Source organism: Suricata suricatta, chromosome 11 (genome assembly GCF_006229205.1).
Source record: "Suricata suricatta isolate VVHF042 chromosome 11, meerkat_22Aug2017_6uvM2_HiC, whole genome shotgun sequence".
In the NCBI taxonomy this organism is placed as follows: Eukaryota; Metazoa; Chordata; class Mammalia; order Carnivora; family Herpestidae; genus Suricata; species Suricata suricatta.
Window position 1 is genome coordinate 54,133,714 of NC_043710.1, and position 24,297 is coordinate 54,158,010.

At 43.4% G+C, this 24,297-nt stretch overlaps 1 protein-coding gene across 11 annotated transcripts in view; it reads right to left on the reverse strand.

Annotated features, from left to right (window-relative positions):
• CLPB (ClpB homolog, mitochondrial AAA ATPase chaperonin) overlaps positions 1 to 24,297 on the reverse strand; it is a 165,282-nt gene that overhangs the window by 116,098 nt on the left and 24,887 nt on the right. For 10 of the 11 annotated variants that reach the window (XR_003900434.1, XR_003900433.1, XR_003900432.1 and 7 more), the window contains exon 3: positions 20,259 to 20,345. Coding sequence is in view for 7 of the 11 variants with exons in the window: in XM_029915718.1 (XP_029771578.1) it covers positions 20,259 to 20,345 (87 nt within the window). In the remaining 4 variants the exon portion in view is untranslated. Of the gene's footprint in view, positions 1 to 20,258; positions 20,346 to 23,029; positions 23,115 to 24,297 lie in introns of all 11 variants that reach the window. The other variant, XM_029915725.1, reaches the window with a different exon arrangement.

Genomic DNA, 24,297 nt, shown 5'->3' on the forward strand with positions numbered 1-24,297 from the left:
CTCCCAGTGGATGTGGTATTTAAGGTATTTAAGACTTGAAGGCTACAGAACCAGATCTGGGATGAAGTGGGAGGACTCAATGCGTTTACAGATCTTGGATGCAAACGAGCACAGGGCTTCACCTGAAGAAAGTAGGGCTGGAGCAAAGAAGGTCAAGGGGAGAAGCATGGGAAGGGAGGCAGGCCACTGAAGGGCTTAAAGGGGAAGGGACTTGACAACATATGTCTTTATTCCCCATCTCAAAATACACCGACTTAGAAAAATATATACCATATTTAAATACTAAATTAAAACATCCACCTTCTTAATCTAAATTCCAAGAGTAGCCACTATTAACAAATTGGTATGTTTCCTTCCAAACCTCTGCTATTAGAAGAATCACTCCAGTAACTATGTGAGAATGGACTGGACTGGAGGGAGGAGGACCAGAAGCAGGGGCCTCTACTGACTCATGGTGAGGTTAAATTAGGTAAATTTATAAAGAACCGAGCAGAGTATCCCTGACCCAGCAAGTGTTCCATATATACGTTCACTTCACTTCTATTATGGAACATTCCTGCCTAAGCTTTCTTTTCTCCTTAAGAAAAAAAAAGTACGTTCACGACAACACATTCAGAAGATAGAGGTAATTATGTAACAGGGGCTCCTGGGGGCTCAGTCAGTTAAGCATCCAACTCTTGATTTTGTCTCAGGTCATGATCACATGGTTCGTGGGACTGAGCCCCACATCTGGCTCTGTGCTGACAGCATGGAACCTATCTGGGGTTCTTTCTCTCCCTCCTCTCCCTCTCTTCCCTACTCATGTGCACAGACTCTCTCCAAATAAATAAACTTAAAAAACATGTTTTAAAAAAGGGAATACATATAACATCCAGTTTTTTCAATGCATGTATATTTTTATTTACAAAAATAAGATCATACATAAACTTCCTCTAAACACACACAAACACACATATTTCCATGTTTTAAATATTTGTCCACCACATTGTTTTTAATGGCTGTACACTGTTCTACCATAAGACTATTGTATATTTTATTTAGCCAATCTACTACTGTAAAATATTAGATTTTTAATATTTTAATAACACATGTCTGATTATTTCCTTTGGCTAAATTCCTAGGAGATGAAGTCCTAGGTCAAAAGTTTAAGGCTTTTTAAGGGTTTTGATAAATACCACCAAACTGAATTTCAGAAAGATTGTACCAGTTTTTATTTTTACTAGCAAAGGAAAAAGAATGAGTAACTGTTGGGCAATTCTTTCTCCAAAATAGGGTGTTTATTTTTCTTTATCACGTGTCAAACTGGTAAACAGAAATGGAATCACACTGCCATTTCAACTTGCATTTCTTGATTACTAAGGAGATTAGACTTAAAAAAAAACATGTATGTTTAGGGGGCATCCTGGTGGCTCAGCAGGTTAAGCGTCTGACATCAGCTCATATCATGATCTTGCAGTTCATGGGTTTGAGCCCCATGTCAGGCTTTGTGCTGACAGCTCAATGCCTGGAGACATGCTGTGTTCTCCCTCTCTATGCCCCTCCCCAACTCACCCTCAGTCTCTCTCCCTCTCTCAAAAATAAACATTAAAAGATATATATTTAGTAGTTAGTTGTGTTTCTTTTCTCATGAATCACAACAGTTGACTTTATTTTTATGAAAATAATGTCCTTTGACCATTTTTCTCTTAGTATGTTAATCTTTTGCTTACTGGCCTTCAGAACAGTTAATGCTTTTGAAGGCGTAAGTGATAAGCATTTCAAAAAATTACTCTAATTATTATAACTAAAAAATTAAACAGTAGTTTTAGTTTTTCTCTTGTTAGTTTTTCAGTATCTGTAACCAGCAGTGTTGATGGTTTTCCCTGTACCAACTGGCTTGAATTTCATTACCTTCAACAGGCAAAATTTGGCTCAATTACTTGCTGAATGAATGAATGGATTTTAGTAATTCCCATGTCCACAGACACACATTCCTCACAGACAGATCAAAGAACCAGATGCTGTCTCCCACGTAGTTGGGGTGCTTCTACAACTGATCTAGCACAGTCAGGTGGTCTCAGGTATCTATTCACCTTACCTAAAAGGATCTTAAGAATTACCTTTCACAGGTAATCCTAGCAGGATACAGATTATAATCCCAAAGAGAAATGAGACGTGTCTGTAAATAGCTAAAATCCATGTCTAAAACCCAGATACTGAATTCACAGCAGAGTCTGTCAGGTTCTCACTTGGAGACATATTTACTCTTAGTTTACACATAAGTGGGTTAAGACTGTTTCCCAGAAGATTAAGAGCCAAGAGGGTACAAAAAAGTTGTTATACATAGGCAAACCATAGGCAGTGAGAAAAAAGTATCTGCTAGAAAGGTAGTATGATATAAGGTTAAGAACACTGGCTTTAAGGGGCGTGTGAGTGGCTCAGTTGGTTAAGCATCCGAGTCTTGATTTCAGCTCAGGTCATGATCTCATGGTTCATGAGATCGAGCCCCAAATCAGGCTCTCCCCTGACAGTACAGAGTCTCCCTGAGATTCTCCCCCTCTCTCTGACCCTCCCCTGCTCTCTTGCACTCTCTCTCAAAATAAATAAACTTAAAAAAAAAAAGAACAAATCTGGCTCTAAAATCTGGGACAATTTGGGGTGCCTGGGTGGCTCACTCGGTTAAGTGTCCATCTTCAGACAAGCCTGGAGCTTGCCTCAGATTCTGTGTGTGTGTCTCTCTCTCTGTCCCACCCTCGCTTTCTCTCTCTCAAAAATAAACATTTAAAAATAAGTAAATGAAATAAAAATAAAATCTGGACAATCTGAGTATCAACATGAATAATGACACTAATTGATTATAAACCATTGAGTAAAATAAGATTCCATAATTCCATATTGAAAATAAGTAAATTAATGGAAAGGAAGGAAAGCTCTTCCTTACTGTAGAATGACAACTAATAAATGTAGAAAGAATGATGAAATTAGAACATCATCATTTTGCAATCTCATAATTATCAAGGATAATAAAAGCATCTGGCTCATAGCTGTGTTAATACATGTAAATGCTTAGAACACCATCTGACATGTAATAAGTGTTCAACAAACACTGGTTATTATTATCACTGTGTACCTGACCTTGTAGTTGGGCTGTGGGGAAGTCAAGAGAAATGTGAATTGAGACACTTAAACTGGAAAGACAGCATGATATTTTATAAAAAGCACAGAGAGACCTGGGTTCAAATCAAAGCTCTATCATTTACTGTCTGTGATCCTGGACAAGGTACTACACCTCTGACACTCCATTTCCTTACCAGAATGATAAGCGATAATGATGCCTCCTTTGCAGGTTATGAGAAAGTGTGTAAAACTTCGTAGCACAAGGCACATAGGAAGAGCTCCACAAACACAAGCTCTCTTCCCTTTCTCCATATAACCTTAGTGATAACAACATGAATCTGGGCCACAGTGGGCACCAGATGTATACCTGACCAGCCCTTCCCCCAGGACTCATTGCTGGCACAGCCCTGTGTTAAGAAGGCAGCTCTTCTATATTCTGCACAAGTCAGCTTATTGTGAGAAAGGTTTTTCGATCTAAACTCAAAGGGACATAATTTGGTTAATCCTCAGATGCTGTATCCAATCACCATTCAATCACAACCCCTCCCATGGCATGCTGTCCCTCCAGGCAGCTAGTGTCACTAACTGTGCTAACCTGGGCCTCTCCGGGTTCCTGAGTATTGATTCCGTCTGTTCAATTTGTAGGCTGCAAGACGTGTCCAAGCAACCAAGTATGCTGTCCTTGGCCCTGGAGGGCAGACAGTGGTCTGGTAGGATGGAGAGAAGACAGTGACTAGGCTTGGCCCTCAGGTGGCTAACCCAATCAAAGGGAATGGGCAATTCACTTCACAAACTTGGAGGCCTAAGAGGGTAAGCAACCCAGCTAGTGACTCATTCTGCAACCTCAGAGAAGATTCTCCTCACCTTTAATAAAACTCAAAAGACAGCAGCCTCTATGGGGTATTGCTAGGACTAAAGGAACTGTGGCTGCTTAGTGGCCAAGAGTAGCACCAAACACCTTGCCAGATGGCTAGGAGGCTTTTTGTCCAATGGCCATTTACATACTTACAAAGCATCTAATCAGAGCTGCATGGGGATCAAGCCCTTCTTGGAGAAGCCAGCCCAGATCAGGTCAGAGGGCTACATGACTAGGCCTTGGCAATCAAAGCTAGCTTTGAAGACCAAAAGAAGTTCTCGGACCTATGGGCTGCCACAGGACAAAAACAGGCTAGCCAGGTTAGAGAAAGCTAATACAAAGCTGATAAGAACAGGCTTAGTAGTTGGCCATGCCCAGTAAGTGTCAAAACATTCAGAGTCAAAATAGAACCAAGGGTCAGAGACTAGGCAGCACAGATACGAGGTAGAGAGTCAAAAGCCAGGGCAAATGCCAAGGACTAGGAGCTAAAGGAGAACAGTAGGTCACAAACCAAGTAAGCAGACAGAAACTAAGGAATATTCAGGTACCAGAGGTCAAGGTAAGGCAAAAGAAGCAGAAACCAGGAGCAGCAGTAAGACTTTGGAACTGAAATGACTTCTGTCTCTTTGATGCTTTTTGCTGAAGCAGAAACACATCCTCAGGTTCAGAACGGTATTTGGGAGAAGGTGACTTACATGGGGAGATGGTGGCCCATCTGGCTGACAAGGGGAGTACAAGGTCAGGAGTAAAATGAGAATGTGATGGCACGAAGGGAGGCAGACACTGCTCTTTGAGGTGATCCATCAAAGGACGACTGCAGCCTCCCCTCTGTTCTCATGCCGGCATACTGGGTGCCATTTTGTACATCTGGGTTTACATATCACTGCCTTAAATTTGGATAGCTGGTACCAAACAGACTGTGTTGTATGGACCAGGCCTTCATGGTCTTAACAGCTGGACTAAAGGGGGAAGAATGTATCATTCCACGCACTTAATGTTTTTCTACAACAGGAAACATTTCTACTCAAAGGATCTATGTCAACTACTCCCCAGGCTCTCCATAGGCAAAACTTAAGAATATCAGCAATTCCCTGAGCCAGCTCAGGATTTGGTCTCTGGTGGTCTGTGGAAAGACACACCTACCAAAGCCAGGATTCGTCTCAAAGGCTAGAGATAATCTCCAGACTCTAATTCCCTAATTTTGACATTCAGAGGATGTGCACAGTCCAGGAAGATAGGGGTTTATCCTTTGATGACCTGGCTCTAGCAGCGGTACTTCCTTCCTGTGTGCCCATCAGAATCTGTTCTGTTCTTATCTCTGCCCAGGGGAACTGACTCACCAAAAAGGCTGGGCCTTGTGAATACTGAAGGTGAAGGATATGAGAGTGAACTCTGATCCTAGGCTGAGAGCCTTGTTTCTACTGCCTGCTATATAAATATCTGTTTTCTTAAGGGTACAGAATGGCTAAGTAGGAGGAAGGCAATAATCAAATAATGAGCTAACATTTGTGTATTCTTCCCGCATGACACACACTGTTTTGAACACTTTATATATAATAATAACAACACATTTAATCTTTACAACAATGAGGCAAGTTATGCATAAGAAAACTGAGGTACTGAGTAGTTAAGTAACTTGTCCAAGGCATCATTCAGCTGTTAAGGAGTGGAGGTAAGACTCAAACGAGAGCAGTGTGGCTACAAAGTTCATGTCCTTATCCCTCTACCATGTCGCTCCTCACTCCCCTATCCTGACTCCCAGGCAGCTGACAATCTGTGGGACCACTGTGCCTCAAGTCAGGTGTTAGCAGCAAAGCTAGGGTCGTAAAGCCCAACAGAAAGATGGGGCAAGGGTATGAACAGTCCATTTCCAGAGGAAGAAACAAACAAACAAAAGATTATTAAATATAAGAAGAGATCCTCAAGCTTATCTGTTATTAGAGAAATGCAAATTAAAACAATGAAATATCACTTTAAATTCAACATATTGGCAACAGAAAGCTGAAAAATGCCAAGTGTTCGAGAGGACATGGGGTTCTGGGGCCGTTTGTGCGCTGTCAGGGTAGACTGGTGCAGTCATTCTAGAAACCAAGCTTGTAATACTTTGTCAAATTAAAGTACCTCTCCCTATGATCCAGCACTTCTCCTGAATATATATATCCCAGAGCAGTTCTTACACAGATCCATAAAAGGCAACATGGAAGATGTTCATCCCAGCATTTTGTGACAGTGGGCAGTTGCAGGCAATCAAGTGTCCACCACTGGGGAATGAGTAAGTTAAATGTGGTAGAGACACATGATCTGATATAGCAGTTAGAAGCAACATGCTAGATATACACCAACATGTGTTGGTGTTCGCAACACCAACATGATCTTTTAAAAGGGTTGATTCCCTATCTCCTTCTATTAATCATTAACTGAATTTGACCACTTGTTCCAAAAGTTTATTCCTTCAGGAAGTCTCTCAACTGTAGAAATTCTAATTCCTATGATGATCCAGTGGATCTTGGGGACTAATGTATTCTCTGAAATCCACCAAAGACCACCAAACGTGCCACTACTTCTACTGGCCTGTCCCCCTCTCCTTTAACTGATTAGTGCTCATCACTTTCAGGGTTCTTCAGTGATAAGGTGACCAATTCACTGAGTCTTCTCTGATCTCCAGCCTAGATCCATGCCCTTCCTATGTGCCTACATAGAATGCAGTACCAACCTCCATGGGTCAGTGACCTTGATCATATTGCCTGTTTACTTTGATTTACCTTTCCTGCTAGATCATGAGGCAAGGATCATATCTCTACTTTCTTCCAGCTCCTGACCCAGTGCCTGGGTCAAAGTGGATGCTTTCTGAATGAGTGCAGGAATAAATGAAGAATGAATAAATAAAATTATTATTTTTTTCCATAAGTTTATTTATTTTGAGAGAGAGAGAAAATGAGCTGGGGAGGGGCAGAGAGAAAGGGGGACAGAGGATCTGACGCAGGCTCTGTGCTGACAGCACAGAGCATAATGCAGAGCTCGAACTTAGAAACTGTGAGATCATGATCTGGGCTGAAGTTGGTCCCTACTGAGGGACCCAGGTGCCCCAATCCTTATTTTATTTGGTGGGAAGTGGAGAATGGCAGATGGCAACTGTCTCAGCCCTGTCCAGCCATCTCCTATCTGAGGGTACAAACTAGGCCGCAGGTGGTTTAGCTGTGGGAAACCTTCATCTTCCTCTCCTGAACACCAGGTCTTTCCTGCCACAAGGCAATTCCCAGACAAAGGTGAGGAAATAAATAGGAAAGTGGTCCTAACTGGCAGCTCCTGGGACTCATGAAACTCCCTTTGGAGCCACAGGGCCCAAGAGGCACATTTTAATTTGCTGATCAGGCTGTAATTAGATTGCAGGTGGGAGCTCATGTCGGAAGGCTGGTTCACACCGACCTTGATGAGCTCCTGCTTTCAGGACAATGAGGTGTCACAATGCATGGGAAGATAGTTATATTGATCAATGTTAAGGCTTTCTGCTCTCAGTGGCCGGAGGGGCTTGGGGTTGCCACATTGTTTAGGAAAAAGCGAGGAAACCTGTGGTGTGGACCGAGGCCTATGCTGGGCCAGGCACGTGTCAAAGACAGCTGGTGAGCAGCTGGAGTTGGTGAAGCAAGAAGGGCAGTGATCCCAGCTCCAGGTCGTCCCCACACAATGTTGAGCTTCAGGAGAAGTTCCTCCAACTCCTCCTCCTTTCTACCCCCCACATCCAAAGCATTGGGTCACTGTGATGAGTGTCACGGGTCCCAAGGAGAAGACAAAGGGTTGACCTATTCTCAACCCAGTGCACACCTCGATGAAGGGAGGAAGCAAGGGGTCACAGTTCAGGAGGTTTGCTGGAAAGTCAAATGAGCTGTGGCTCATTCAGTCTACTGGCCGGTCTGTGAGCTGGTCAGAAAAGCAGGGTGGCCTGACCAAAGGCACTGGCATGTGTTAATTCTAAAGATTCTATGGCATGGGAGCATGAACTGGGAGTGGAGAGGGTGAGGAGAGAAGTTTTCTTTTTAAAACAGGTTCTTTAGGAAACAAACTAAAGATCAGATAGTACCTGTATAGAAAATGTGCCCCAAATTTCTCAAAAGAGGATAATAATCATTTGTTTACTTCCCTGAAGAGGTAAAAATCAGTAATTCTAATAACAGCAGCCACAGTGTGTTAAGCACTTTACATTCACTATTTCAGCTCCATATAACCACTTACAATGAGGTACTAGCCCATTTTATAAGTGAATAAACTGAGGCTCAGCAAGATAACATGAATTGCCAAAATATACACCTTAATTAAGCACAGGAACCAAGATTCAAATCCAGGTCTGTGTGAGGCCAAACCTCGTACATCTGCCCCTAAACTCCACTGGTTCTCACTCATCCAACCATCCATTCACTAGTGCGTCTTACTATCCCTTAATTGCTGAGCCTCTATGGTGTACCAGGAACAGGACATTTTCGGACGGTAAAGCAGGTCATAGCAGCCAGCAAGGTTAAAAGGGAGTCTCATTCAGATGGTCAAAGGTCAAAATCAGTAGTGAGGCCATTTGGGGCAAGGCTCAAGGAAGACATGGCACATTAAGGAGAGGGCCGAGGAATCAAGACCACCCATCACAGAGTCTGCAAGACAATCTCAATTTCATATCCTCAGCCTGGTTTCAAATATAGTTCCCTATCTTTCATGTCTTTCAATCTGTGTTCTATAATATATGGTTGTCGAACCTATGGGCCAATGTGGTCAAGCTCTGATTATTAGGGATTTCACCACAGTATGGGCCTGATTAGGCTCTCTCTAGGCAAATGATCTATAAGAGCATGCTGGGGCTGGTATTTTTCTTCAACTCCAGATGAAATTAACAACAAGAAAACAGAAAATATTAGTAACACCAGATATCTATGCACTAAATAGTATTATGTGCATTTTAATTTTCACAATCACCCTATGCTGAAGTAGGTGCTATTATTATTCACATGTTGCCGATGGGAAAACAGAGCCAGTTAAGAGATAGAGGAGTGCCTGGGTGGCTCAGTCAGTTGGGTGTCCAACTTCGGCTCAGGTCATGATCTCACGGTTCGTGAGCCTGCTTCAGATTCTGTGTCTCCTTCTCTCTCTGACCCTTCCCTGCTCCTGCTGTCTCTCTCTGTCTCTCAAAAATAAAAAACATAGAGAGAGAGAGAGAGAGAGAGCACGCGCGCTAGGTTTTAAACTCAGCCAGTCTTCTTCCAGAGCTCTTGCTCCTCACCACTGTCACACATAACTAGACTATGTACTCCCCAAAGCAGGGACTGTGCCTGGCCATTTGTTCCTCACACGTAAGGCCCAGTATAGACCAGTAAATATTTGTTGAATCAATTCACTTCTGAGGCCTTAACACTGCACTGCTGATACACACACCAAGTTTTTAGTCAGCTCCTGGGATTTATTTGCTAGTATTGCTTAGTTGAGTCTTCCTCACCCTGCATTCTACAGTTGGATTTTGTTTTTTTAACTGTAGACTTAAACACTCGTCCCTATTAATGTTTATCACCACAGATTTAACCATTGTTCTGGCCTACTGAGTTCTTTTTTTGTGTCCCTGATTCTTTCACCTAACATATTAGCTCTCTCTTTAAGATTCATTTAATCTGCCAATTGGGTTGGCATTTATCCATAGTCTCAATAGAATCACTGATGTAACTACTGAAAAGGATGGGGCCCTGTGGCTCACGACTTGAGTCTGCTCTCCAGTCTCCAATCACATATACACAACATATGAAATAGGTCATTCACCATTTATTAGTCTGACTGAACTATTCTCCACATCATACTTTATTCATGTGGATGTCATGAGAGGCAGACAAATACCTTGCTGAAACCCACACACACCTATTATACTACTGTATATTCCTGACTCACTAGCCTGCAGCTAAGAAGCTCACCCCTTTCCACCATCTTGGAGTCTGTGGAGGCCTGCTGGGAACAGGACCCCTAAAACGACAAATATGACTGGAAGGCTGTAGTCTGAGGCAATTTTTGCTGGCTCTAAGTGAAGTCTTTGGAACCAATGGGAGCACACAGCCCTTCTTAAAACTGAAGATGTTTATGCTCGAGATGAAACTGAATTCTATCTAGGCAAGAGATGTCTGTATATGTACAAAGCAAAGAACAACACAGTGACTCCTGATGGCAAACCGAACAAAACCAGAGCAATCTGGAGAAAAGTAACTTGTTCTTGTGAAACTGGTAGCATGTTTCATGCCAAATGCCAAAGCAACCTTCCTGGTAAGGCCTCTGGCCACAGAATCCATGTGATGCTGTACCCCTTAAGGATTTAAACTTACTGAAAAGAAAATAAAGGTAGATTTGTTCTCTTAGATAGAAAGAAAGAAAGAAAGAAAGAAAGAAAGAAAGAAAGAAAGAAAGAAAGAAAAGAAAAGAAAAGAAAAGAAAGAAAGGAAAGACAAGACAAGCAGCCCATGGCACAGAGTGAATCTGATGTCTTTAAGGATGTGAGGGTAGGGACGTCTGGGTGGCTCAGTCAGTTAAGGGTCCGACTTCAGCTAAGGTAATGATCTCACAGTCTATGGGTTTGAGCCCCGAGTCGGGCTCTGTGCTAACCACTAGCTCAGAGCCTGGAGCCTATCTTCAGATTCTGGGTCTCCCTCTCTCTCTCTGACTCTCCCCTAATCATGTGGTCTCTCTCTCTCTCAAAAATAAATAAAAAATATTAAAAAAAAAAAAAAGATGTGGGAGTGAACCATATCACAGTCCTTAGAAGTGGAACATCGTTCGTGAGGTATCCTCCCCCACGACCAGGAGCAACAGTGGATGCTCTCCCTGTTGGTCCCAACTGAAACTCTCCAAGAGGGCCCTGAACACAGAATCGCTGAGAGGGGTATAGTGTTGGAGAAGGGGGGTTATCCTGAGACTGTTGTGTTAGGTAAATGAGCTGGCACTGCTTTCCAGGGAGCATGGTCTTGGGTTGCATGAGGTCAAGGCATGCATCTGCCAAACTAGAATCAGTGCATGCTGGAATTGGAATATCATTACTATGAAACAGGATTATCTTGAGCAACGATTCCAAATGGGATTAGAAATGACTCTGTTACTCAGACATAATCGGCCACAGCAGCAGCAGTGGAAGAAACATCAAGCTCGGCACACTTTTCTGGGGGCATGATGCTGGCATTCTGGGCACCTGGCCAGCACTCTCATCCACCCTTTCTTGCTGGGAAATACTGAGCACTGTCCAGCACTGGGCAGGTGGCCACCTGGGACAAGAGCCAGTCCCTCATCAAAGGGTCCTGTTCTGGGGCCTCATGTTCTAGGTCCAGCTTCTTAGATGAAAAGGAGCAGAAAAAGAATCTCCAAAGCCCTACTATTTCTGAGTCACCTAAAGGTATTGGTGAGAGACAAGTAATACAGGCTTACCTGTAGACCATTCACTAATTTCCTCCTGGAGTGACCAATAATCAACAATAATAACAATAAATAAGACACCACTACCACTAATTAAAGTAACAAACACTTATCAAGTGCCTACAATATGGTAGGCATTGCATTGCTCTAAAACACTACATATATTTACATTTTTAAACCTCAAAACAGTCTTTTGTGGTAGATCTACTTATCCCCATTTTATGGTAGATGTGAAGAAACGACCACAGATAAGTGAAAGAACTTGCCGAAGTACATAACTAGTAAGAGGAAGAATGTGGTTGAACCCAGGTAATCTGGCTCTAGAGCTACAGCTGACCCACACTAGACTACCACAGACTGAGAGGCTCGTGGCCTATGTTGGATAAGGCCTTTCCTTCACATTCTCTGGTCTCTATCCTCTGCCAGATCCTCTAACCAGATCTGGCACATTCTTACTTTCTCACCTTTGTGAACCTATGCTCACACCAATCCTTCTTCTGGAAATGCTGTCCTTCTAGTCCCCACTCTTTCTATCAAAATCCTATCTTTCAAGGCCCACCTCATGTGAAAGGCTTCCTTTAATGATCTTGCCTCCACATGGCATGATCTCCACCCAGCACTATAAGTGATTTTCTCTGAGGCACTGACCACATTCTGCCTCATTCTACAGTTAAAATGGGACTTGTTTATCCCTTTACTGTCAGCTTTTTAGGATTTTTTTTATTTTTAAGTAATCTCTCTACCCAACATGGGCCTTGAACTTACAACCCCAAGACCAAGAGTTGCATGCTCTAACTTAAGCCAGACAGGCACCCCCTGACTGTCAGCTCTTTGAGAAAAGGAGAATGTTTTGTCTGTTTATAGATTTCTCATAACCATCCAACACATCTCAACACCAGGGGGTCATCAAGAAACCCTGACTGAGCTGGCTTCACTCTGGTCCTGGCACCCCTTAAAGCCAAACCATGGCCCTGCTCCCTACCATCTCCCTCCACAGGCAGCGTACGCCAGTGGAAAGAATGAAAATCTGTCATTCAAAGACACCTGGCTTCATATACTGGCTCCTTCTTTCACTTATTAGACAATGATGGGCATCTCTGAGCTTCACTTTCCCCATCTGTAAAATAGGGATAATAATCCTTCCCTATTAGGATTGCAGTGAGGATTAGAGTCAGCCTGAGAAGTGCCTGACATGTGCCTGGCATACAGAAGGCACTCAATCACAACCACGGCCATGATCATCACTACAGTCAGAAGATCAGTCAGCACAGCACAGCCTCTTCGGGCAAAGGAAACACCCTTCTGCAACAAGCAGCCAGGCCAAGAACAGAATGGGGGCCTGGGAAGAGGGTGTAGGCCTCTAAGGTAGGACAGACCTTTACGTGGTTGGGCCCCCTAAGGACCTGCACTGAAGCACAGGTGCAGGGGCGCTCTACCAGCACTGCTCTGGCCAACCAGCAAAGGAGAGCTGCTCGGGGAAGCTGCCCCTGGGTCCAGCTCCAAGAGCAGCACCTCTCTGAGAACACCTGTGCAGTGGCTGGCCCCACAAAGAAAGCCTGCACAGCCAGGAATCTGGTTTGGGCTGCTGGTTTCTTAAAGACACGGTTTAATGCCCACCTACCCACGGTCTCAGAAGGTGGAGGGAAAATAAGCAAATGCTAAAAATAAATGACTGCTATGAGAGGAAATTAAATGGTCTTCAGCCAAGGATGGCGGCATTTTAAAATTAACAAAGCCCAGGTACCACATCCAGGAAGGCCTTGGCAAATGCGTGTTATCCACTCATTAGATCAGCTCCTCAGGGACCACGGCCAAGCAGGGAAGGCAGTGCCGGGAAGCAGTCCTTCCGATGCTGATGAAATGCACTCCGGGAGAAAAAAGCAGAGGAGGGAGGGAGACTCTTGTGGGGAATTTCAAACAGTTTGGCTGGAGCTCTGCTTCACAGCCTCATCCTCTCTGAGGCAGGGGCTTTCAGAGCAACCATAACCCCAAGTGGACTCAAATCTGAATCTCCCCCCAACCCTCCCACTCTTTCAGGATCTTGGTCCCTGAGGCACAACAGCCACACTATCCAGGTGGTCTCATTGCCTGGCAGTCCAGGGACAAGGAGTCTGAGGATAACGTGGGATGGGAGGCAAGCTCCCAGTCCCATACCCTGTACTTTTTTCTTACTATGAAGAATCACAGGACACTCTGTGAATTTATATAAGCTCACTGTGCATCACTTGTAAATGAATTTGTCATTGTTCATTAGGAATTATACTTCACGAAATCACAAATTATGTGAAGTTACAAACCTTTATTCTCTACTAACAATCAGAGTTATACACTGTGCAATACCATCAACAATAGGAAATCTAAACAGTCCAGGTGACCAAGAACTATACGAATTCATTTTGACATGACAAACATGAATTCTCAATGTGCCACTAGTCACAGTTAATAATGAAAATTAGACAGGGATGATGGCCTTAAAATTTTTTTTTAATTTTTATTCATCTTTGAGAGAGAGAGAGAGAGAGAGAATGAGTGGTGGCCGGGGCAAAAAAGGAAGGGACACACAGAATCCAAAGCAGGCTCCAAGTTGTCAGCACAGAGCTTGATGCGGGACTTGAACCTAAGAATCCAAGAAAATTTTAACTTTTTTTAAGTCAATTTATAGAAGTATCATTTACCCACAGTAAAATTTACCTTTTTAAGATATACATAATTTGATGAGTTTTGATTGTACAATCATCACCACAATCAAGATTTAGAATATTTCCATCACCCAAGAGTGCCTTTGAGCCCTTCCTCCTCTCCTAAACCCTAGAGGCCACTAACCTGATTTCAATCCCTACAGTACTGCCTTTTCCAGATTGTCCGAGAAACAGAATTATATCATAGCTATTTTTTTGTGTCTGGCTTTAGTTTAGCATAAGGCTTTCAAGATTTGTTCCTGCTGTTGCACGTGTTGAGTAATTTGTTGTTGTTGTTGTTGTTTTTAACTGTGGAATAGTTTGGATGATTTCCAGTTTTTGGCAATTATAAATAAAACTACTAAAAATGTCTTTTTTGAAAATGATTCTTTTTGCTTTTTCTTAAATGCTTATTTATTTTTGAGAAAGAGAGTGAGTGCGGGGAGGGGCAGAAAGAGGGAGACAGAAGATCTGAAGCAGGCTCCACACTGACCACAGAGAGCCTGATGTGGGGCTCGAACTCACTAACCATGAGATTATGACCTGAGCTGAAGTCGGATGCTTAACTGACTCAGCCACCCAGGAACCCCCAAGATGTATATTTTTATAGCTTGTGGAAAAAGTTGGTATAAGAGTTGGTTTTGCTGGATTGCACGGTAAATATGGTTTGTCTTTATGAGAGACTGCCAAAGTGTTTCCGAAGTGGTAACAGCATAATGCATTCCTATCAGCAATGATGACAACTGTCCTGCATCCTTGTCAGCACTTGGTACTGTCAGCCGTTCTACACTTTAGCCATTCTAGCAGGTGTACAGTGGTTTTTCCTTGTGATACTAACTTGCATTTCCCTAAATGAATAATGCTGAGTATCTTTTCATGTGCTTATTTGCCATCCATCTCTTCTTTGGTTAATGTCTGCTCAAATCTTTTGCCCAGTTTTAAAAAATTGGGTTGCCCTTTTACTGTTGATTTTAAGACTTCTTTGTATCTTCTGGACTCTATTCCTTTATCAGACATGGGTTTTGAGTCATTAAAAAGTATAAGGATCTCAATCACACCACATCTCCGCCACACCACTATCCCTTGCATGTAAACACTGATGAATGAAACTGAACAGACTTACACCTTCTGTTTTACAAATACCTTAGTGACACTTGACAGAGGTCAAACAGCAGTTGGTAACTGCTAAAACTCATGAGACTATTTTTACCTCCACAATAAGCACCCAACCAACGTTAGGTTTTATGAAAGCTACATCTGGAGAAATGTCTGTCCTATAAACAGCTTTTGGCCCCCCAGGCTCTGCACCTCCTAAAGCCCTGTTCTGGTCCGCCAGGCTCCTGGAATGGTCAACAGTCGTCACACTCCATTGCTGGCCATTGTCCACTGGGAAAGGTAGGAGGCTCCCAATCCATCCTTCAGTGAAAGAGCAAACAGCGGGGCCTGTGGCTGCTTGGACATCAAAGTTGAGCAAACAGGCTGGGCAGGCCCTGCCTCTCCGCCTACACATCCTGCAAACGCCATGTGAAGGAGCTTCCCCAAGGGGGTCATGACTTTCAGCTTGTCATAGCACACATCAAAGTTCGCACCACACACGAACTGGGTACATGGGTTCGAATCAAGTCGCCCAAGAACGGATACTCAGCCATTGTATCCAGTTTTAATCCTGTGTTTTCCCAAGTAATTAAGCCTTCTTGCTTATGAACTTGTGACTAAGTAAAGCATCACTGAGAGGTTGTAACATCAAAGTGCCTTCCACCGTCTGTCCATGTTTGGTAAAATTGGATTTCTTTCCCTTCTTAAAGAAAACTAATTGAATTTAGCTGAAGTCTGGGTATATTTGCACGAGCTGGTAAAGGCTATGCTAAGTCACAGTGACCATCCTGGGACCCTGTGGCTTAGCCTTTAGCTGGGCTGGGTCAAAGTGCAACACAGAATGAGGCACCCAGACTCAGGCTAAACAAGTGCCTGTGGCATGAGGCTTATGGAGGTCTCATTGTGGAAAAGCGGTCCATCCCCAGGGACTGCTCAAGTCACTAGTACACCCAAGCTGTCACTAGGGCTGGCAAAAGGATCATCCTAGTAGAATGTTGGTAAATCTTTGGCAGAACGGCTACTGAAAACAATGGCCATCATATTACTTGAGTCCTTGATGTCAGTAGTCCGAGCAAGCTTCTTAAGGCAAAGGCTGTGATGCTTATTATCTGAATCCCCTCACAGCCTAGCACATGAACACCAGACACAGTATAGTTTTAAAAAGTGTTTGGCGGATACATAAAATGATAGTATAAAGGGGTGCCAGAACAAAATTCCTCTTTCCTGAAGAACCAAACTCTCTGGGTCCCTTTTTTGCCTTGTTCATCAGGAAACTTCAATCTAAATTAATACTTAATTCCACTAATTACCTGATTTGCAGCGAGTACAGTATGGTCCTATTAATGTAAAATTACACACACACACACACACACACACACACACAGATCAATCTCTAGACAGAAGGAATTCAGTTGACTGCTACTTTCTTCTCTATATTATTTTTACAAAAACAATAAACCTGTTTTCAGAAAAGAAAATCTCTCGTTCAATCCTGATACAATTATCTTTCCTTTTACCAATATGATTTCTGATCTTGATCCAGTTTTAACTCTCCTGTGTACACTTATATTTGTATTTTAATTTGAGTCACTACAAACCCTTTTTGGAAATAAAAGGAGAGAATAAATTATAAATTAAGTTCCCATACATACTTTAAAAATTTTGTTCTACAGTACTGTATTTTCTATTCAAAATTAAATAAAATAGTACTGTCTTTACTATTCAAAATTAAGTTAAAAAACAAATACACATATAAATAACAGTTCACAAGATGTTAATCTCCTTAAGGGTAGACTATTGTGCTCTATCCCTAAGGATGCAAGGCATGAAGCAGGTACTCACTAACGGGAGGTGAGGTGAAATGACTGGATGGACTCAGGACCTGTCTCTTGAGCTTGAGGGGTGGCAACATCTAAAGGAGGTGAAGGTTCTCTGCTCTAAGCTTTGAATCAAGAGGTGCAGCCCCTCTACCCTCCTTTCATCCAAATCCAACTGAAAGGTGGTGGTATTTCAGGCCTGGCCAATGTGATTACAGAGGGCTTGGTGATTGATGAAATGAGGATTAGCACACTTTTTTTTTTTTTTTTAATTTTATTTATTATTGAGACAGAAACAGAGCATGAGTGGGGGAGGGGCAGAGAGAGAGGGAGACACAGAATCCGAAGCAGGCTCCAGGCTCTGAGCTGTCCGCACAGAGTCTGACGCGGGGCTCAAACCCACAAACTGTGAGATCATGACCTGAGCCGAAGTCGGATGCTTAACCAACTAAGCCACCCAGGCGCCCTGAGGATTAGCACACTTCTAATCATGAGAAATATTCTGGCAGATTATAGTGGCATAGACATGATGATCGTCTCTCAAGACAGCACTTTTCCAATGAAGCCTACTCACCCTGACCAAGGTACATCAGATTCTATTTTTCCTTTTTCTCTTTTAATTTTTTTTAAAGTTTTAATTTTAGAGAGAGGGCAAGTGGGGAAGAAGGGTAGAGGGAGAGAGAGAGAATCCCAAGCAGGCTCCATACTCAGTGTGGAGCCTGATGCAGGGCTCGATTCCAAAACCCTGGGATCATGACCTGAGCTGAAAACAAGAATCAGATGCTCAACCAACTGAGCCACATAGGTGCCCCTATTTTTCCTTTTCTTTAGTACTTCTTACCTTCTAATACGGTATGTAGTTTACTTATACATTATATTTATTGTTTATAATCTGTTCCTGCCACTCTCTATGCAGGGACCATCACTAGAATAGAAATATGCTCTATAAGGGCAAGGATCTTTGTCACAAACAATGCCTGGCAAATAACAGGTGCCAAAAAAAAATATATATATATATATATATACACATACATATATATATGATATGAACAAATTAACCTAAAAAGTTTGCTATTTCCAATAAAAATTTGTCCCTAAGCACTGGAAGGAAGAGAAGAGCACAAAATAGATGTTTAAAACACCAATAATTAGTCCTAGGAACCAAAACAAGTAAATACAAGCCAACACTCTCACTTTGCTCAACAAGCATCGCTGATTTGCTAATGGCCCTGGAGAAAGACAGGACAATCAGTTAAGCCAACAACTCATTAGATTTAGAGAGAAGTGTCCCCAAAGCACATCTACCAGCTATCTGCTCACTGACTGACAGTACTCTTAAGTATAGTGTTACTTCCTATTATGTCTCAGTGCTGAAAATACTACGTAAAGAAGGGCACACACTCCCTTCTCTTTTCTCCACCACCTGCTCTCTCTTGTGGATGGAGATACTCGCAAGCTGTGAAAGAAGACTGATGGGTGGCATGAAGGTGGTGATGAAGGGAGCATCGCTGGTAGAATAAACACATGTGTTACGTGTAGAGACGTTTAATATGGGCAACAGAGAATAACAACTCACCATTTGTAACAGGCAGCACACACATTATCTCACTGGGTTCTCACAAAAATACAGCAAGAATCTACTCTGCTCACAGAGTCAGTCCTCTCATACCTTTGCCTTGATAATATCCTGTCCACATGGCTCTGACATCATTGATTACACTATATTCTGTCTCTCTACCTGCCATTCTTTTTCACATTGGACCTTGAGCCCCCAAGTCTTTTGTTCTCCAATGATGAGCACAGAGTCTGGCTCAGAGTAGATGTTTATCAAATGTTTGTAAAAATAAGTGATTTCAGATGAAGAAATAGGGTGCCCACAAAATTCTTAAATTCAGTGAAGGGTCAGAACAAGGACTGGATTCCAGGACTCTCAACTGCAAAGCCTATTTACACCCAGTTTTCTTTTAAGGGCTTGGAGCTTAAGTGGCAAATAAGGAAATTGAATGCTGAGAACAAGTTCAAGACAGAGGAGCAGACCTGAACTCAAGATGTATCTCAAGTATAGCTAAGTCACTCAGCAAGTCTGAAGCAGTGCCACCTTGATATTAGAAAACCCCTGTTTTGTTGGTTTCCACCACATTTATGAGCCTTCCAAAGGAGGCCGGTAGTGGCAGACCAAAGGCTTAAATAATCTGCTTAAAAGGAAAATTAAAACTGGTAACTTGAGGGGCACCTGGGTGGCTCAGTCGATTAAGCATCCAGCTTCAGCTCAGGTCATGATCTCATGGTTCGTGGGTTTGAGCCCCATTTCAGGCTCTGTGCTGACAGTTAGCTCAGAGCCTGAAGCCTGCTTCAGATTCTGTGTCTCCCTCTCTCTCTGACCCTCCCCTGCTCGCGCTATCTCTGTCTCTCAAAAATAAATAAAAAACCATTAAAAAAATTTTTTTAAACTGGTAACTCGAACTATCCATTTCAGTTGCTGCTACTAAAGTGCCCAGTCTGCTTTTTTTTTTTGAAAGCTTTTCTTTTTGCTCCTTTTCAATCAATTTTTTTTTCCCCACAGCTATAGCTAGAGACTGGGATGGAGAGGCAGCCTGCAGCACTGGTCCAGGGTCTGGCAGCAGTGAGGTAAAGCAAAACACACACACTTTGCAGGCAGCCAAACCACGTTCTAACTCGTCTGTGTGATCTCAGACAAAACACCTTCTCTCTCTGGGCTTCAGTTTTCTCAGCTACAAAATGAGAAATCTCTCTCTCTCTGTCTCGTGGCAGTTGTGAGAACTGGAGTAACTCTCTACACACAGGGGACAATTTCAATCTTTACAAAACAGCTACCCCTTAAAGAAATGGGGTAGTGGGCATGAAAAAAGCAGGGACTCCAATGGGAGAAAGAATGCCCCCCTTCCCTAGTTTCCATCAGAACCTCCAAAGAAATAGCCTAGTGGGCCCTCACTGTGACTACATACTTCCCAACATGGACAGATGATGGAAAACAAAAACATGAAGGTAACTCACATGTGTACCTTCAACCACTTAAAATACCTTTCAAACATTTTGTGACTTCAATAATGCAAATGACTTGCCTAATGTCACAAAGCCCATGAAAGCTAGAGCTAGGATCCAAAGTTATATTCTTCCCTCTCCACATCTCCTATAGTTTCCACTGCACCAGGTGTAGACCTGACCTTCTGCTCACTCCATCACCCTGCTTCTGGAGAAAACAGCAGGGAGACAAGCAAAGGTGGGAGAGGTTCTGGAATGTGGTCTGCAGGGAGCCCTGTGCAGAAGGAGATCTCTTACCTGTCGTTTCGGCTGATGGCTGCCACCATGAGTGCTGTCCAACCAAGTCTATGCCTTGCATTGACATCTGCACCTTCTGATAAGAGCCTAGAAAAAGAAATATTTTCAGTGTATGGCTTATCATGGATGTAAGAGTGGAAGAAATGAGACAGTCAAAAAATAAGGAGGCTAGATGAATCTGGAAACAGTCAGAGGTCTTTGAGAACTAAGTACCCATCTTAATTCCTCTGGGCAATCTCCCCCCTCCCCAGGCATCCCCTACCTTTCTCCTTCTTCTCTTACATGAGTCTGGCCCTGCTGTTATCCTTCTAGCTTCTGAGGAAAAATGGGCCTTCTCTACCATAATACCCTGACACTCGCATTACTTTGGTCCAGAATGCTCTCTCCCTGATTCTTTGCCTATTCTATTCCTACTTCCATGGTATGGGGTGCAATCCTGGCTTGAGGGCTCCCTCCTAAGAAGGCTTCCTTAGCTCATCCAATCCACAGATCTCTTTTCCATCCTTAGAACTTCCCCATGCTTAGCACTGAATGCCCAATGACACTGCTTATCTAGGTAATTCCCAGTTTACAAAAGGATCACCCTCCTCAAGTTTCTCTGTATGGTGGCTATTTGGAAATTCAAAACCTCAAACCCAAGGAAACATGGAAAGAATGCTAGAAATGCTAGATTGGGGTGCCAAGGTGGCTCACTCAGTTAAGCTTCCAACTTTGGCTCAGGTCATGATCTCACAGCTTGTGAGTTCGAGCCCTGAGTCGAGATCTGTGCTGACAGCTCGGAGTCTGGATCCTGCTTTGGATTCTGTGTCTCCCTCTCTCTCTCTCTGCCCCACCCCCACTTGTGTTCTGTCTCTCTCTGTGTAGTGTCTCTCCCTCAAAAATAGGCAAATATTACAAAAAGAAAAGAAAAGGAAGGAAGGAGGAAAGGAAGGAAGGAAGGAAGGAAGGAAGGAAGGAAGGAAGGAGGAAAGAAAGAAAGAAAGAAAGAAAGAAAGGAAGGAAGGAAGGAAGGAAGGAAGGAAGGAAGGAAGGAAGAAAGAAAGAAAGAAAGAAAGAAAGAAAGAAAGAAAGAGGGGGTGGGGCAGAGAGAGAGACACAGAATCCAAAGCAGGATCCAGACGGAAGGAAGGAAGGAAGGAAGGGAGGGAGGGAGGGAGGGAGGGAGGAAGGGAGGAAGGAAGGAAGGGAGGAAGGGAGGGAGGAAGGAAGGAAGGAAGGAAGGAAGGAAGGAAGGAAGGAAGAAATGCTATATTGGGCTTCTAGGAGAGTCCACACAAGCCTGATTCTCTATGCCAGTGCCTAGCACATAGTGGGAGCTCAACAGTTGCTGGTTAAATTAACAAACACAAAGTTTTATATGTATCACTAAAATCCTGAACTCGGGGTCCTGGGAACAAGGGGCCCTACAATGTGGGGGTGGATAGAGAGAAGGGGAGTAAACAGAATCAGCCTCTTACTGGGCACCTACTGTAAGCAGGAACGGCCTTCAGAACTTGACAAACATGCTCTCATTTACTTTTCATAGAACCTTACAGAGCTGATACTAACCTCCTCTTCTCATGGATGAGGTAACAGGCTCAGTGAAGTGACATGACTTGCTGACTAAGGGGTGACCAGTGACTGAAGTTCACGTTGATAAATGCTCTATAGCCAGAATTCTCCTCACCTCAACACCCTTCCTCCAAACTGAACCGTACTCCACGGCACATGGAAAACAAGATACTCAACTGATTTTAGCAATTACCATGTGCCTGGTCCTGTGCTAGACTCTGGGACGGGGGTGAGAAGACACAGGGTGTGCCCTAGGGAACAAATGACATAGTTGTGGAGGGAAGACTTAGGACAGCAGAAAATCAAAGACTGCAGTGTATGGTTTTCCACCAGAAGTGCTGCAGGAGGCCAGGAAAAGGGGAGACCAAAAATCAAGAGCAATTCACCAATAAGGCAGGATCTGCTTCTAAGGAAAGGGTGGGACGGTGCTTGGAGGACTCTGTAGCGGGGAACAAATGAAAGAGCACCGTCAGAGAATCTAGAGGCTTGAGATTGAGTCCTAGCACCATTCTTGCGCCACAATCTGTAATAACTGCTTCTTTCAACCAAGCCAAATAAAAACTCTGTACTGTAGAAGTTAGCTAAGCAGGTGATGAAGGCTTGGGAGGAGGAGCCACATGAATATCCATTCACTTGGCCTGTGCTGACGCAAGGGAGGAGACAGGCACTGTCAAAGCCAAGCGGGAGGGGTGCCTGGGTGGTTCAGTCTACTATTAAGCATCCAACTTCAGCTCAGATCATGATCTTGTGGTTCATGGGTTCAATTCCTGCATCAGGCTCTGTGCTGGCAGCTAGCTCAGAGCCTGGAGCCTGTCTTCAAATTCTGTGTCTTTCTCTCTCTCTCTAACCCTTCCCTGCTCCCGCTATCTCTCTCTGTCTCTCAAAAATAAATTTAAAAACATAAAGATAAAAAAAAAAAGACAAGAGGAAAAGCCAAGGGGGAGACAGGCCAGTAAGCACATAATCACGCATCAGAGGAGCACTGTGAATGGGGAGCACAGGCTGCAGGTGCACACACAGGAAACATACCCCAGTCTTAGGACCTGGAAGGCCTCCCTGAGGAGATATGTTAGAGTTAGTAGCCTGACAAATGAGGAAAGGAAGGAATATATCAGGCAGAGGTTAAAGCCTCTCCCCCAGAAGAGAAGGCAGCATGACTGGGCACAAAATCTGAGGGAAGAATATCGAGAGAGGAGATTGGGAAATCACTCATCTCTCACCTCTAATTCGGAGGATTTCTTCTGGTGAAACTCCTGGGCCTCTTTACCACACACAGTTAAGCTTCTTTTATGCAGAAACAATTTTCTATGGCCAAGAATATTAAAGAGACTAAGAACCCTGTAAGACAAACATCTCTTTTTGCACAAAACCTCCTTCCTAACGTACAAAACCTTCCCTGGTTTAGCAGGTGCTGTGGAAAGCACATGGATCTGAGAGTTTAGAGCCTGGAGTTCTGATCCTAACTGTGATTCTGATAGGATGGCTTCATTTCTCTGGTCCTCAGCCCAGAAGGCCAGAAAATCAGGAGCTGCTGAAGCAAATCAAAGTGGTTTCTGAAGGAAAAGCCGTGAACTATGCCTTGAAAAATGGAAACAGTTTAGAGACGAGGAAGGAAGTGCACAACAGTCAAGACAAAAGGAACAAGACACTCAAGAAACAGGGCAGCAATGGGAAGGTATCTTCGGAAATCACCAAGTAGATCCATCCAGGTGACAGTTCACAGCAGAGAAACAGGCAGCTGCCAAGGTATGCAGGGCCTACAACAGGGACTCTAGAGCGAAGCTACAGGGCCAAGGCAGGCGGCATACACCTTTTATGAGACATAGGCTTCTTTGAGAATATGACCAAAGCTGATGATTCTCTCCAGAAAAGTGCACAATAGCACACATACGCAAAAAAGAACTTTTTTTTTTTTTTACAATGTCCAGGAGTTCACAGGTCTTCATGAAATCAATTAACAGATCGTAGGTTAAAAACCCCTGCACTCCTGCATCTAAGTCAGAAATCATGAATCTCTCCCAGAAGTTTTTACTGTGGAGCCTTTTAAAAAACCTCAGAATCCTTCATAACCCTCATTCCAATCAGGCATCATCAATCAGCTAAAGCCAGCAACAGAGAAGAAACCTATTTAGCATTCCTTAGACTCTTACCACAGGCAAAACGGTTGTTATTAAAGGTTTTTGTGCAAAAGAAATTATAAAATTAACCTGGTACCTTAAGCAAGAGGACTCTGAAAGGGGAGAGAGTAGAAAGTGGGGACAAGAAGGCAGTTTGGGAGCTGTGGGAACATAGACCAAGGGAGACAAATTAGGGCAGCAAAATGAGAAACCAGGGCATGGCCAGGAAGCTCAGTGCAGCCAGAATCCCTCCCATCTCCAGCGGATCAGTGAGCCGTTTCCCCCTGTCTGGGCCCTGAGAATTCTGGAAGCAGCTCTGATCTGGAAGTAGGGCTGAAGAAGAGGATTGAGATGCCTCCTCCTCACGCCCT